Source organism: Euprymna scolopes, chromosome 14 (genome assembly GCF_053919585.1).
Source record: "Euprymna scolopes isolate OS-2025 chromosome 14, ASM5391958v1, whole genome shotgun sequence".
Lineage (NCBI taxonomy): Eukaryota > Metazoa > Mollusca > Cephalopoda > Sepiida > Sepiolidae > Euprymna > Euprymna scolopes.
In genome coordinates, this window is record NC_136495.1 from 86,112,724 (window position 1) to 86,127,929 (window position 15,206).

General features: G+C 35.6%; 1 protein-coding gene across 5 annotated transcripts in view; it reads right to left on the minus strand.

Moving 5' to 3' along the window:
- Nucleotides 1–15,206, minus strand: part of LOC145293143 (vacuolar protein sorting-associated protein 18 homolog) — a 326,884-nt gene that overhangs the window by 166,924 nt on the left and 144,754 nt on the right. For all 5 annotated transcript variants that reach the window (XM_080139563.1, XM_080139561.1, XM_080139559.1 and 2 more), the window contains exon 11: nucleotides 4,067–4,148. In XM_080139563.1, the coding sequence (XP_079995689.1) occupies nucleotides 4,067–4,148 (82 nt within the window). The remainder of the gene's footprint in view (nucleotides 1–4,066; nucleotides 4,149–15,206) is intronic.

The following is a 15,206-nucleotide window of genomic DNA, read 5'->3' on the forward strand; positions in this document are numbered from 1 at the left end:
GTGTATATTTATGTAATGATATTCGACAATGAAGCTAAATCCAAAATGCATATTATAACAATGATTGTATATTATTCTAATGGTATTTGACAATGAAGCTACATAAAAGGGACATCACTTAAATATTATAACAATGATTGTATATTATTCTAATGGTATTCGACAATGAAGCTACACCCAAGGGGGTCACTTATATAATATAACAATGGTTTCATATCAATCTAATGGTATTCTACAATGAAGCTACACCCAAGGGATGTCACTTACATATTATAACAACAATTGTATATTAATCTAATGGAATTCGACAATGAAGCTAAACCCAAGGGAGGTCACTCGCATATTATTACAATAATTGTATATTTCTCTATTCGTTTTCATGATTTAACCCACATAATCCCCCCTTCTCTTGCTAAAATAAAAACTTTGAGATATTGATACTGGTTATTTCATGATAAACACAACAATCAAATAACTCACATTCTATCATTTTTCATAATTCTTGGATATGTTACTAATTTCGACAATCATTTTCGATGATTTAACACGCATAATCGCCCCTCTCTTACTAAAATAACAACCATGCGACATTGTCTAGGGTGTCTATTTTATTACAAATATGCACATCAAATAACTAACATTTCATAATTTTTCATAATTCTTGGATATGTTATTAATTTCGACAATCATGTTTCATGAGTTAACCCACATAATCCCCTTCCTCTTACTAAATTAATACATTTGAGACATTGTCTGTGCTGGAAATTTCATTACAAACACACCAATCACGTAACTAACATTTCATACTTTTTCACTTTTCTTGGATATGTCACTACTTTCTACAATCATTTTTAATGATGTAACCCACATAATCGACTCCCTCTTAATAAAATATTAACTTTAAGACTATATCTGGGCTGGACAATAATTTTTCATGATTTTACGACATAATCACACCATCTTCCTATATGGGGTATTCTGTTAGCACAAATATCCACCCATCTGATCCGATCCCAGGAATTCTCCTAGGAAACATCCCACCCATGTCATCCAATTTCAGGCTATGTCGTGTATTTTGCTAGTACATATATCCACATTTCTTATACAATCCCCGGCAACGCTGGGTATTATGCTAGTACAAATATCCAGCTATGAAGCCATATCCTAGAGCGTTCACTGGCATAATATTATATTGATTGCATATTAATCTAATGGTATTCGACAATGAGGCTACATCCAAGGGAGGCCAATTGCATATTATAACAATGATTGTATATTAATCTAATTGTATTTGAAAATGAAATTACAGCCAAGTGAGGCAACTTGCGTAATCTAATGGTAGTCGACAATGAATTTCCACCAAAGGGAGGTCACTCGCATGTTATAAACATGATTGTATATTAATCTAATGGTATTAGACAACGAAGCTACACCCAAGGGAGGTCACTCGCATATTATAACAATGATTGTATATTATTCCAAAGGCATTCCGCAATGAAGCTACATCCAAGGGAGGTAACTTGCATACTATAACAATGATTGTATATTATTCTAATGGTATTCGACAACAAAGCTGCATTTAAGAGAGGTCACTTGCATATTATAACAATGATTGTATATCAACCTAATGATATTCGACAATAAAGCTACATCCACGGGAGGTCACTTGCATATTATAACAATAGTCAGTAGTCAATTGGACAATATAGTAATCGTTAGTAATGGAAATTCGGTAAATTTGTTATATATATATTGTTACATAGGCATTAATACTTATCAAGGCCCAGAGGTCACTCGAGGATAAGTGGTAATGCCTATGTAACAATATATATATATAACAAATTTACCGAATTTCCATTACTAACGATTACTATATTGTCCAATTGACTACTGCGCACTTTTCAACCCTTATCCTCGAGTGACCTCTGGGCCTTGATTAGTGGTAATGCCTATTTAACAAATTATATATATATATATCAAATTTACTGAATTTCCATTACTAACGATTACTATATTGTCCAATTGACTACTGTACACTTTTCAACCCTTATCCTCGAGTGACCTCTGGGCCTTGATTAGTGGCAATGCCTATGTAACAAAATATATATATATAACAAATTTACCGAATTTCCATTACTAGCGATTACTATATTGTCCAATTTACTACTGTTCACTTTTCAACCCTTATCCTTGAGTTGCCTCTGGGCCTTAATAAGTGGTAATGCCTATTTAACTAAATATATATATATGTATATATAACAAATTACCCGAATTTCCATTACTAACGATTACTATATTGTCCCATTGACTACTGTGCACCTTTCAACCCTTATCCTCGAGTGGCCTTTGGGCCTTGATTAGTGGTAATGCCTATTTAACAAAATATATATATATATATATAACAACTTTCCGGAATTTCCATTACTAACGATTACTATATTGTCCCATTGAATACTGTGCACTTTTCAACCCTTATCCTCGAGTTGTCTCTGGGCCTTGATAAGTGGTAATGCCTATTTAACAATATATATATATATATATATAACAAATTTACCGAATTTCCATTACTAACGATTACTATATTGTCCCATTGACTACTGTGCACTTTTCAACCCTTATCCTCGAGTTGCCTCTGGGCCTTGATAAGTGGTAATGCCTATTTAACAATATATATATATATATATATATATATATATATATATAACAAAATAGGTTGTAGTCGCTGAATAACTCATCCTCCCCTTCCTCCCTCTCAATAGAATTAGGTCGTAGTGTTACTAATATAAAAAAGAAAATTACCGTTTTTGTTGGTTTCCAAGCGGCCTTCCCCCCCTCCAGAGTAACAGAGGTAGGAGGTCACGTGGTAATAATACAAATACTTTTTTTAATAGGAGATAATGCTCGGGAGAAAATTAAGCTGTATAAGACGGTTACAGCGGTTTCATCTTCCCCCCCCCACCCCCACTAAGTAAATATAAATTATGCATCTGTTTTTAATAGGAGATAATGCTCGGGAGAAAATTAAGCTGTATAAGACGGTTACAGCGGTTGCATCCTCCCTCCCCACCCCCACTAAGTAAATATAACTTATGCATCTTTTTTTAATAGGAGTTAATGCTCGGGAGAAAATTAAGCTGTATAAGACGGTTAAAGCGGTTTCATCCTCCCCCACACCCCACTAAGTAAATATAAATTGTGCATCTTTTTTTAATAGGAGATAATGCTCGGGAGAAAATTAAGCTGTATAAGACGGTTAAAGCAGTTTCATATCTCATCCTCCCCCTCAATAGAATTAGGTCGTAGTGTTACTAATATAAAAAAGAAAAGTACTGTTTTTGTTGGTTTTCAAGCGGCCTCTCCCCCCCCCCAGTTAAACAGAGGTAATAGGTCACGTGGTAATAATACAAAAAAGAAAATGGCTGTTTTTTTTTTTTTAGCTTAAATATAACGATCTTTTTTTTTTATTGGTGAATATTTTTAAGCTGAATTTTTTTTTATCCCTTATCATTTTTTCTTGACATTTTTCGTTATACTCTCGTATATTTACTATTTTTAACCAGTTAATCACGTTGGAAACATTTTCATAACGTGTAATATTATATATACCGACGTAGAATTAATCTCGCAAAATTATCGATAAGAAAAGTGTTTATTTACAGACATCGCAATTACTGGATGGTGACGTCACGTCACGTGACATGACTTAGCGTTTTTCTAATTACGTATAAATATCATTAGATCAATCCATCATTACTACTTAAATACATTGGAAAAACGAAAAAATGTCACTTTTGGGGGGGGGGGGCCTGCAGAAAATCGATCAGCTGACCAACTTCTGATGGTCCTTTTGGGCTAACTTTTCGATATTTGTCATCCGAAGGATGGGGCTTCAATATGATACCGACTTTGTGAAATTTGGTTCCGTCTTTCAAAAGTTTTTAGCGGACATCCAAACATACTCACACACACACACATTTTGCCTTTTATATAATAGATAGATTACTTGTGACCAAAATAAATATAAAGTTATAATTTTTTAAGAAAAAATCCAACATTTTAAGGATACGACATAAGTTTAACATTGGCTGTAACAGAGTTTGGTCCAGCAGTTCCCTCGACATCAATGTCTCCATAATAGATCCCTGGTCCTGGAAAAAAAAAAGAATAAACAGGATGGATATTGCAGTTACATAACATCTGCTAATTCTTAAGATAAACTCATTAGTAAAAAAAAGTTTTATTTCTCTGGATTATACTTGATATTTTTTACCTTTCCTGAAACAATTTACAACATGATCATCGGGCTCTTCTGCCTCCGTCACTGAACGCAAAAGAGGATTTTCCTTTTTGTCTTTGAAAAATAAACTTCAGATGAGCATTCTGTTTATACTGACCATACAGAGCATTTTTGTGAAGTTTCATTCTTACAGTTCTTTATCCTGCAGACAGTTGTGATGTTAGAAATATTCATCCAGTTAAGTATTCTAAAAGGCCAGATTTATTCAAACTCTTTCCATTGTGTTTGTAATTAAAATGACATCGAGATGGAGAGTAACAGGTTTGCTTGTTTTGTTTTATGGCATATCAACCACTTTTGGGTTATTTAATGCCGAAACATTAATTGTAATGTGTTAGATTTGGTTAGTTGTTTTTAATATTTTTTTGTGGAATCTTATATTTTGTTGTATATTTTAATCTCTTTCAGAAATTCAATAATTTTTTTCTGGGTCAATTTTGTTAAATATCGACCTTAATGGTAATGCTTCATTCGGGCCTATTTACATTCCACACAGCCTGTTGGTATATGATGTACTGTGTACGGCTCCTGACATGTTATGCAAATAGGCACCTCTTCTCCTTTTAGTAGATGTGAGTGAGTGACATGAGTGTGACCTATTCGCAGTCTAGTCATTACTACTTCTTCTTTTCTTGACATTTTTTTGTATCTCTTATTCCAATGTTTGGTATTATTTTGAATAGTTTATTCTCTGTGCATAAGTTTTAATGTTCTTGCTATTTTCTGTTAAAGTACATTCAATAATAAAAAACACCATATGAAAACAATGCTAGCAAACAAATACTGGGAACTCAAGGAAAGCGGCAGTAGTCGAATGGAAAATAGTAAGACAAGCAAACACATGTAGAGACCTAGACGATCCATGTAGATTATGCCTTCACAAAAAATTTGCTATCCTATACTTTAAAGAAGCTCAACATCTATTAAACTGTAGGAGAGAAATAGCGAACAATTGTGTTCACAGGATAAAATTTACTCTAGGATAGAGATACAAAATAATTTTAAAACTAACAATAACAATAGAAAATAAACAAATAAAATAAATAAACAAACATGCATATACATAAACTACCACATACATATGTATATATATATATATATATAAACTAACATATAAAAAAGAAACTTAACCTAGATGTCTATGCTAAATAGCAAGACACAAAGGAACGGGTGTCAACACAAAGGAACGGGTGTCAAATGGGCCTTTGTCCTGTAAGTGCCTGCTTATTGGCTGATTAGGAAGGATGCGGTGGATACTAGAAAGCTGACTGGCTAACAAAAAACTCCATAGAAGGTGCATATATAAAAACACAAGACAACCATAAAATTTTCGCATAAACCTGAAGAATCCTAGAATGGATGAAACGCGGCATAGTCAGTATAGCTTAATTGCCATATATATTTTATAACTTACTTACTACAATATATATATATTTGGGGTTTTAGGTTTATATAAGGGATTTTTTCCATTGTTTTGTTGAAGTGATTCTTTTGCTGCTTTATCAACTTTTTTGTTCATGTCGATGTGGATGTCGATGTAGTTGTGGATGTCGATGTAGTTGTGGATGTGGATGTCGATGTAGTTGTGGATGCAGATGTCGATGTGGATGCAGATGTCGATGCGGCTTGAAATCCAGTTATGTATTTGTTCATTGTTTATTTTGTTGATTTGTCATATTTTTTTCTTTCAGTGATAGAAGTACCGATAGAAAATCTGTAAGGATGAGATATTTTTTATGGTTATCATACCGATAGCGCCAAGTCAATGGCAGACACCACTGCACTAAGAAGCCCCATCCAGGAGTCTTTTCTTTAATTTAATTTTTTTTTTAATGATGACTGCGCATCCTATCCTCTCTCCATCCTTTGATTCATTTGTGTAGATTTGTGAGTATTCTTTATATCTATTCTGAATATTAAGCAGTTCTTCATGGAAGGTTGAGGAATGGGTTTTTGTTTGAGAACATTTACTCAATTTTAATATTATGGATGTTCAACCATCCAAAGTGAAGTTTCCGAGTTGATAGATTCATATATTTTTGTTGTGTCTATTTGGATTTCTGTGAGGAAGTTCTTTACATGGAGACTGTAGTGTTTGATCATATTTTCTTTTTTGTTGAAGAGGTGTGTATATTGTGGATAAAAACACATTGATATGCAACATTTGATGAACAGGATGCAAGCTTTAACTAATATTGTAGAGCTAGTTTTTGTTTTCTTAGGGTCAGTAGTGGTTTGTTAGCCTCCACATACAGGCTCTTCATTGTAGGTTTCTAAGGCCAATCTCAATCTTTGGTGGTGTATCGTATCCAATTCGTTCCATATATGTAGCATCTGTAGTCGATTAAGGATCGATACAGTTTTAATAATGTAATTTTATTGGCACCCAGTTGGTGTGTATTAACACTGATTAATTGTATGGTTTTGTGGCATTTTGTTTTTAAGTACTTTATGTGTCGTATAAATGTTAATTTCCTATCATATATGATACCCAAGTATTTGTGTTGGTCAATGACTGGGATATTATTATTGTTCAGTTTTAAGGTGGCATCGTGATGCAACTTTTGTATTTTACAGAAATGTATGCATTTTGTTTTCTCTTCTAAAAATTTGAATCCATTTTCTGTGAACCATTTATTTATCTTATTTAGGCAGAGTTGGTGTTTGCGTTTGGCTGTTGGTATATATTTTGATTGATAGTATATGAATAGGTTGTCTACATATCGAGCGTAGTTGATTCCTGTGTCTATGTTTTTTATATTATTTATTTTGATATTGAAAAGGGTGATGGATAGGATGCTTCTTAAGGTTTATGCACGTCTCCTTTGATGCCATACTTCCAAGTAGTGCTATATGCCTTTTTAAGGTAAAAAAAAAAAAAAATGCTATTATGTGTTCTTTCTAGGCCAATGCCTCTCTTATGCAGGTTTCAAGTCTTATTAAATGGCTTCTTTTCCTAAAACCTGACTGATGTTCTGTAATCAGGTTTTTCAAAGAACCAAGTTAATCCTTTATTAACCATTCTTTCAAATGTCATAGACAGCTAGGAAGGGCATTGGGTCAGTAGTTTATTGGATCTGTATGATCTTTTTTTTTTGGTTTGGACACTATAGCATGCTTTCATTTTTTTGAGATATTCTTATTTATCCATATTTCATTGTATATTTGTAGTCTAGAGATGGTTTTGGTAGTTTTTTTAAGAAATTAATAATGGATTTCATCAGTACCAGCTGCATCAAACAGTCTGATCTGGTAGCAGATCTGTATCATGAGATTTGTGTATTACTTCTTTTAGTTCTTTGCAATTGAATGGTTGGTTGTACTTTTCTTTCATTTTTTCATTTGAAGTTAATTTTTTTCTTCAGTTTGTTTTATAACTTTAAATTTTTTATTTTGTTTTTGTGATGATGAATTTAGTTAAAATTGATCTGCTTGTTTGTTTACAATGTTTTCCTTGTCAGTGATCTTCATGTTATTGTATATTATATATGTAAATTATTGCAGGACGAAGGGTTTTGAGCGAGAAACACAAACATGCATATGAGCAGATTAGAAGTTGCATTTAATATATATATATATATATATATATATATATATATATATATATATATATATATATATTAGTTATCTATATATATATAAAATCGAAAACGTGTGTATGTAGGTTCGCTTTTTGTGTATGTCTGCAAAAGGCTTTTTTCCGGCGGGTTCTTGAGGCCGTCGCTCATTTTTAAAGTTTTTTATATGCTGTCTAAATGATAATATCTACAACTTAACAAGGGGGGTCGCCTGTCTATTTAATTTGCCCTACTTTTAAACTTAAATATTCAACATTTTGGGATTGACGCATGTTGCTTTCGTTTTTCGGCATAAAAAAAGCAAAACTCGATTTGAATCCCTGGCCTACGGCCAGTGGTTTCCAGAAAGCGATGTAATGTTTGGTCAATGTCAGTTTACCATCGTCATATCAGACGGTTGCTTTCATTTCGAGACGAGACACTCCCCTAATAAACAAGGGAGCTGGTTTTTCCCAAAGTTAGGTAAAAAACAAACAAACTGGGTTATTGACCTCATTAAAAACTGTCCCACAGAAAATGTTAACTGCTGAATAGCTATTGCTTATGTCGTCGTCGTCATCGTCGTAACGCTCGCACAAAATGTTAACTCTACGACTTCCACTTGACGTCATTAAGTGCGGGCACCTGTCAATTCAAACATCTTTCAGTAAATCATTCTGGCTGGCCGAGCGGTTAACGTGTCATGTTTTTTTCACATTTTATTTTCCAACTTTGCCTCAGGGTTTTGGGTTCGATCCTACCAACTTACCAAAACTTTTTTTTACTATATAAATGCTGTTTCCCACTTCCGCCACATTCCCATCCCCTAAAACTGGGCACTTTGGGGGTGCTTGAGTGCCATATACGTCAATGCAATTGGATTGGGTTGACTTTTGTCTGAGGCGTTGGGAGTACCGGATTGACAGTTACTGGCTGCTGTTTCAAACTGATAGTAACAGGAGCCCTAACTCTTTGATAGCGCTTAGAGCAGCTGCTCCATTATCAGTTGTATAATATAAGTTGTAGTGCCATGTTGTACATGGAAAGGGACCCTGCACCCATCTCGTGGGCTTTCCAGAGGCCACATTCCTGTAGATGAAGAGTTGACTGATGGTCTACTTGTGTTGCATGCAGGGTTGCGGAGTTGGAAGGAGTTGGAGGTTTTAGCTTGAGTCGGAGTCAGATTTCTAAAAGTACTAAGAATCAGAGTCAGAATTTTTTTTTATCTGACTCCGACAACTTAAGTCCCGTAAATTATATTTTTTACATGGTTTTCCTGTTTGGTTTTATCAGTTTTTTTCTTTTTGCTTTATTACATTTTTACTCTAAACAAGGAACATTGCCATTTTGATGTACTGGCTACTATCAGTGGTACTATATAGAGCATTTAGCAGCAAGGTGTTTGTTCATATTATACTTGAACATCTGATGTCAGTACAGTTGGGGAAGCAGGAACCTGGAAGAGAATTCCAAAGTCTAGCAGGTCTGGGCAAGAAACTATTAGAGTAGAAAGCTTTTTTAAATCTAGAGATCTCTACTGTGAAAGGGTGAGACTTCACTGCTTGTTGGGTTTGTCGGGGGGTATTTTCGTTGAGGAGGTACAAGGGTTTGTAGTTCGTCAGAGTGTCCACCATTAAAATACTTGAAAAAGGGCAGAGGGATGCAACATTTCATCAGTGGGACAGGGGCTGAAGTTTAGATGATAGTTCTGAACCTATCAGGTTGGCAACTCTCTTTTGAACCCTGTCCAGGAGCGAGAAATTAGTAGCAGATGCACCAGCCCAAATGTGTCACCAGTACTCCATACATGGGTGAATGGTGGCTTTGTAGAGGGACAGGATACTTTCAGGCATAACTAACTTTCTAGCATCTTTTTGCAGCAGCCTTGGCAATGATCTCAATGTATCTATTCCAACTCATGTTTCCTGTGAACGTTAAACTGAGGAGTTTGAACGAAGTACTTTCAGGTAATGTATCTTTAGCCATAGCTATTAGTGGTTGTACCAACCACTAATAGCTAAAGATACATTACCTGAAAGGTTTCATGTAATTATTAAAAGGAAACCAGCTTTGTCTTGGCACCGTTGAACGTTACCATCCATTTTTAACCTCATTCCACTACAGTCTTCCAGGGTTTCTGCCATTACCTTCGGTATGTGCTCATTAGTTTTCCCCACGTGCCTACTATAGAGTGTGGTGTTGTCTGCAAATATACCCATCTCAGAGACAATTTTATCAGACAAGTCATTTATGAATATCAGAAGTAATAAAGGACCAAAGATCAATCCCTGAGGTACACCCACATTTATATCATATTGTTTGGGCGTACGCCCATTGAGGACAACTTGAATTCTTTTCTCATTTAAGAAGGATTTAATTAAGTATTCGTCCAGTAATATCATAGGATTGTATTTTCATGAGAAAACTATCATGCCATACCCTGTCAAAAGCCTTAGATATATCTAGGGCTACTGCTTTCCATTCCTCTGCTTTATCCAGTGCTTGGTATGTTCAGAGATTACAGTTTGAATATCTGCAGGAGAATGGGCTTGTCTAAATCCATATTGAGCATCAGACAGAAGTTTAGCAGCTGTAAGGTGGTGGACTAGAGCTTTATTAATTAAGGATTCAAATATTTTGGCGAAAGGAGGACGGAGGCTAATTTGGTGAGAATTTAATGGGTCGGTTCTTTCAGAGTTTTTGTAAACCGGTACCACAGAAGCAATTTTTCAGCAGTTAGGAATGCAAGATTTATTAAGGCATTTGTTAAAGAGTTTAGAGAGAAGTGGAGCAACCTCAGTGGAGCATTTTTTTTAATAGCACAGCCGAGATGAGATCAGGTCCACATGCTTTTGAGGTGTCTAGGTTTTTTATGATATCATGTACTTGAGAAGGGGTGATTTTCAGATCAACTTGTGTGGTTTCTGTCCGCCGAGGAAAATTCAGGGAAGGAATGATTTGCTGGGTCCAAGGTAGAGTTTGAGGCAGACTGACAGGCAAGCATATTAGCTTTTTCAGTTGCTGTGCAAACAACCTTATGATTGTTGGATAGTGGGGGTATTGTTGATTGCCCATCATTTACTACACTTTTATATATTACTACATTATTATATATTACTACACTATTATATATTACTACACTTTTATATATTACTACACTTTTATATATTACTACACTTTTATATATTACTACACTATTATATATTACTACACTATTATATATTACTACACTATTATATATTACTACACTATTATATATTACTACACTATTATATATTACTACACTATTATATATTACTACACTATTATATATTACTACACTATTATATATTACTACACTATTATATATTACTACACTATTATATATTACTACACTTTTATATATTACTACACTATTATATATTACTACACTATTATATATTACTACATTATTATATATTACTACACTATTATATATTACTACACTTTTATATATTACTACACTATTATATATTACTACACTATTATATATTACTACATTATTATATATTACTACACTATTATATATTACTACACTATTATATATTACTACACTATTATATATTACTACACTATTATATATTACTACATTATTATATATTACTACACTATTATATATTACTACACTATTATATATTACTACACTATTATATATTACTACACTATTATATATTACTACACTATTATATATTACTACACTATTATATATTACTACATTATTATATATTACTACATTATTATATATTACTACACTATTATATATTACTACACTATTATATATTACTACATTATTATATATTACTACATTATTATATATTACTACATTATTATATATTACTACACTATTATATATTACTACACTATTATATATTACTACACTATTATATATTACTACACTATTATATATTACTACACTATTATATATTACTACACTATTATATATTACTACATTATTATATATTACTACATTATTATATATTACTACACTATTATATATTACTACACTATTATATATTACTACACTATTATATATTACTACATTATTATATATTACTACACTATTATATATTACTACACTATTATATATTACTACACTATTATATATTACTACACTATTATATATTACTACACTATTATATATTACTACACTATTATATATTACTACACTATTATATATTACTACACTATTATATATTACTACATTATTATATATTACTACATTATTATATATTACTACACTATTATATATTACTACACTATTATATATTACTACACTATTATATATTACTACATTATTATATATTACTACACTATTATATATTACTACACTTTTATATATTACTACACTATTATATATTACTACACTTTTATATATTACTATACTATTATATATTACTACACTATTATATATTACTACACTATTATATATTACTACACTATTATATATTACTACATTATTATATATTACTACACTATTATATATTACTACACTTTTATATATTACTACACTATTATATATTACTACACTATTATAGATTTTCCAGAAATCATGAGTTCTAATTTCTTGACTTCAATGCGTTCCCTGGTATATCAATGCGTTTCCTGGTATATCAATGCGTTCCCTGGTATATCAATGCGTTTCCTGGTATATCAATGAGTTTCCTGGTATATCAATGCGTTTCCTGGTATATCAATGCGTTTCCTGGTATATCAATGCGTTCCCTGGTATATCAATGCGTTCCCTGGTATATCAATGCGTTCCCTGGTATATCAATGCGTTTCCTGGTATATCAATGTGTTTCCTGGTATATCAATGCGTTTCCTGGTATATCAATGCGTTTCCTGGTATATCAATGCGTTCCAGCATATTCACACTTAACTGTTGTTACTTCTTTCTTACAATTACTTCTAGCTTCTATAAACTTTTGTCTGTTTATACAGGACTTATGCCGGATAAAGCTACTGTGTTCGTTACAACTCTACTTTCAACCGAGTCCTTTTCTTCTACCTCTTCTTTTACACACGTCCGTTTGCTTTAGTGACTAAAAATCGTCTGTCCTCCCGCTTTCCTTTCCTTGTTATTTATGGAACCAGGGTACGAGATTCTCCGAGATTCCCTGAGATTCCATAAGACTTTTTTCCACATAAAAGCCTGCGGGCGCCATCTTGATTCTCAATTTGTGCTCTGCAGGCACAAATGCGCAGCCGCTTTAACGGTAAGCCACTTCTTTCTCCACTCATGATCACAGAGACAGCAGGGGGGTGGTGATCGCTGCCGTCGGGTGCTTCTGCGAGGGGGGGACAGTGCTGCTCTCGTTTTTGCGTGCGCTCTCATCCACCGCCTGATGGTCGGGGAAGGCTTCATCTCCGTGGAGGCTACTGATATCAGAGTCACTGCTTGATAGGGATGGTGCAAACCAAAGCGATGGCCCACTCGTCACAGAGTCAGAATCACTCTCATCGTCCACTGGAGGTGGTACATGTGTCGCCGGCCGTAGGTCCCTAACATGACGGGGTACGCCATCAACCTGGACACACTGCTGACTCACCACATCGGTCAATGTGCCCCGTTTATACTTGTCAGTACATCGGTTTCTTGGCGGCTTCACCCAGACAGCATCCCCTTTCGCATATCGATTCCGTTCTATCTCAGTGGCCACATTTGTATCGGGGTGGATTCCTTTTACTCGGACACGGTACTGATAGATTGCGTTTGCAGGCGCCGTTCCTGGAGAGACGCCATCCTTCGGCATGAGATTATACCAGTACACAGCTTCTGCGATGGTGCACTGCTTCCTGACTGCAATTGTTTTGATGCTGCGATGGATTCTCTCAGCTATACCATTGCCAGAAGGCACATAAGCGCATCTAAGCCGCAGCCGCACACTCCATTCTTGTAAGAACTGCCTCATCTGATGGCTGCAAAAGGCTGGGTCGTTGTCTGTCAGCACTTCATCGGGCGCACCTCTTTCACAGAACATGGATGACAGCTGGCAAATAATGGTGCAAGAGTCCTGGCGCCCGAGGAGTCTCCAGACCGCGAAACGTGTAGGCCCACAATCGATGAGGGTAAGGAAGTGGTTGCCACCATAGTGTGTGATGTCCATGCCCACTCTCTGCCACTTATCACTCACTCCCAACTCCCCTTTCTTCCATCGTGCTGGAGCTGGGTCGATGGATTGGCAGGCCTCGCAACTTTCCACCACTCTCCGGATATCTTTTTTTTCTACTCCTGGATCAATCATCTTGACAAAGTACAGTGTCCGCTTGATGCCAGGATGTCCACACTGTCGATGAATGTCCACGGCTGTTGCACGTCTTTTTATGGCCGCCACGGCCACCCTGAGCCAACCACACACAGGGAAATGACCTACCATCTTTCCACAAAGCGAAAACACTGTTCGTCGAGTGATGTTTGATGGGACCTTGGGGACATGACTTCCTCTTCTCCAGCAAAGTCCCTCCTTGCTATTGCACATGTGCAGGCTGAGAACTTTTGCTCCATCGCACAGACGCTCTGGTTCCTTATATGTCAGTCCAAAGCTCTCAAAATGCATTCTAACCAATTGCGCTGATATGAGGCTCTCATTGACGAATATATCATCGATGTATGAGGATGTTGCCCGTTGCACTGCCTCATCTTGCTTCCGGATAGCATGCATGATTGCTGTCATAATGCCTGGTGCCACATTTAGACCGAACCCTAGCCTGGTTAGACAATATCGGGTTCCTCCAATTTCCACAGTCTGAAATGGCCACAATTTCCTCTCAATGCGTATTTGCAGATAGGCCCTACATAGGTCCAGAGTTGCCACGTTCGATCCCTGCTGTCGTCACTCCCTTAATTTGAGTGTACACACATCAGCCCTTGCCGTATATGGGTCGACATGCTCATTGAGCTCACGGTAGTCTAGGACGGGGCGGACCTTTTGTTTGGTCTCTTGTACGACACCCATCAAGGGAATCAGCCCTCGTGTGGGGGCCAAGCTCATCCTCTGGGTATGGAAGAAGCCAGCCATTGTCGATCCACATCTGCAGTTCTTCTTCATACTGTTCCCTTAGCCACATGGGTGGGGGATATTCCGATAACCGGTTCCGCAAGGATATTGGTGGCTGATCGTTTGACCACTTCCAAGACGCCGTCCATGCATTGGTGTTTCTATCATACTCTGCACGAAAGTCAGGCTTGTCGAGAGTTATGGCAGCTCAAACGTGTTCCTCACAGCGGGAGAACTGTACCTTGCCAGTTCTGTACACAGTTCCACCCAGTTGTGTAATCAACTCCATACCCAGTAGTAGGTCGTACCCGAGAAGCTCTCCCTCCACAACCAGGG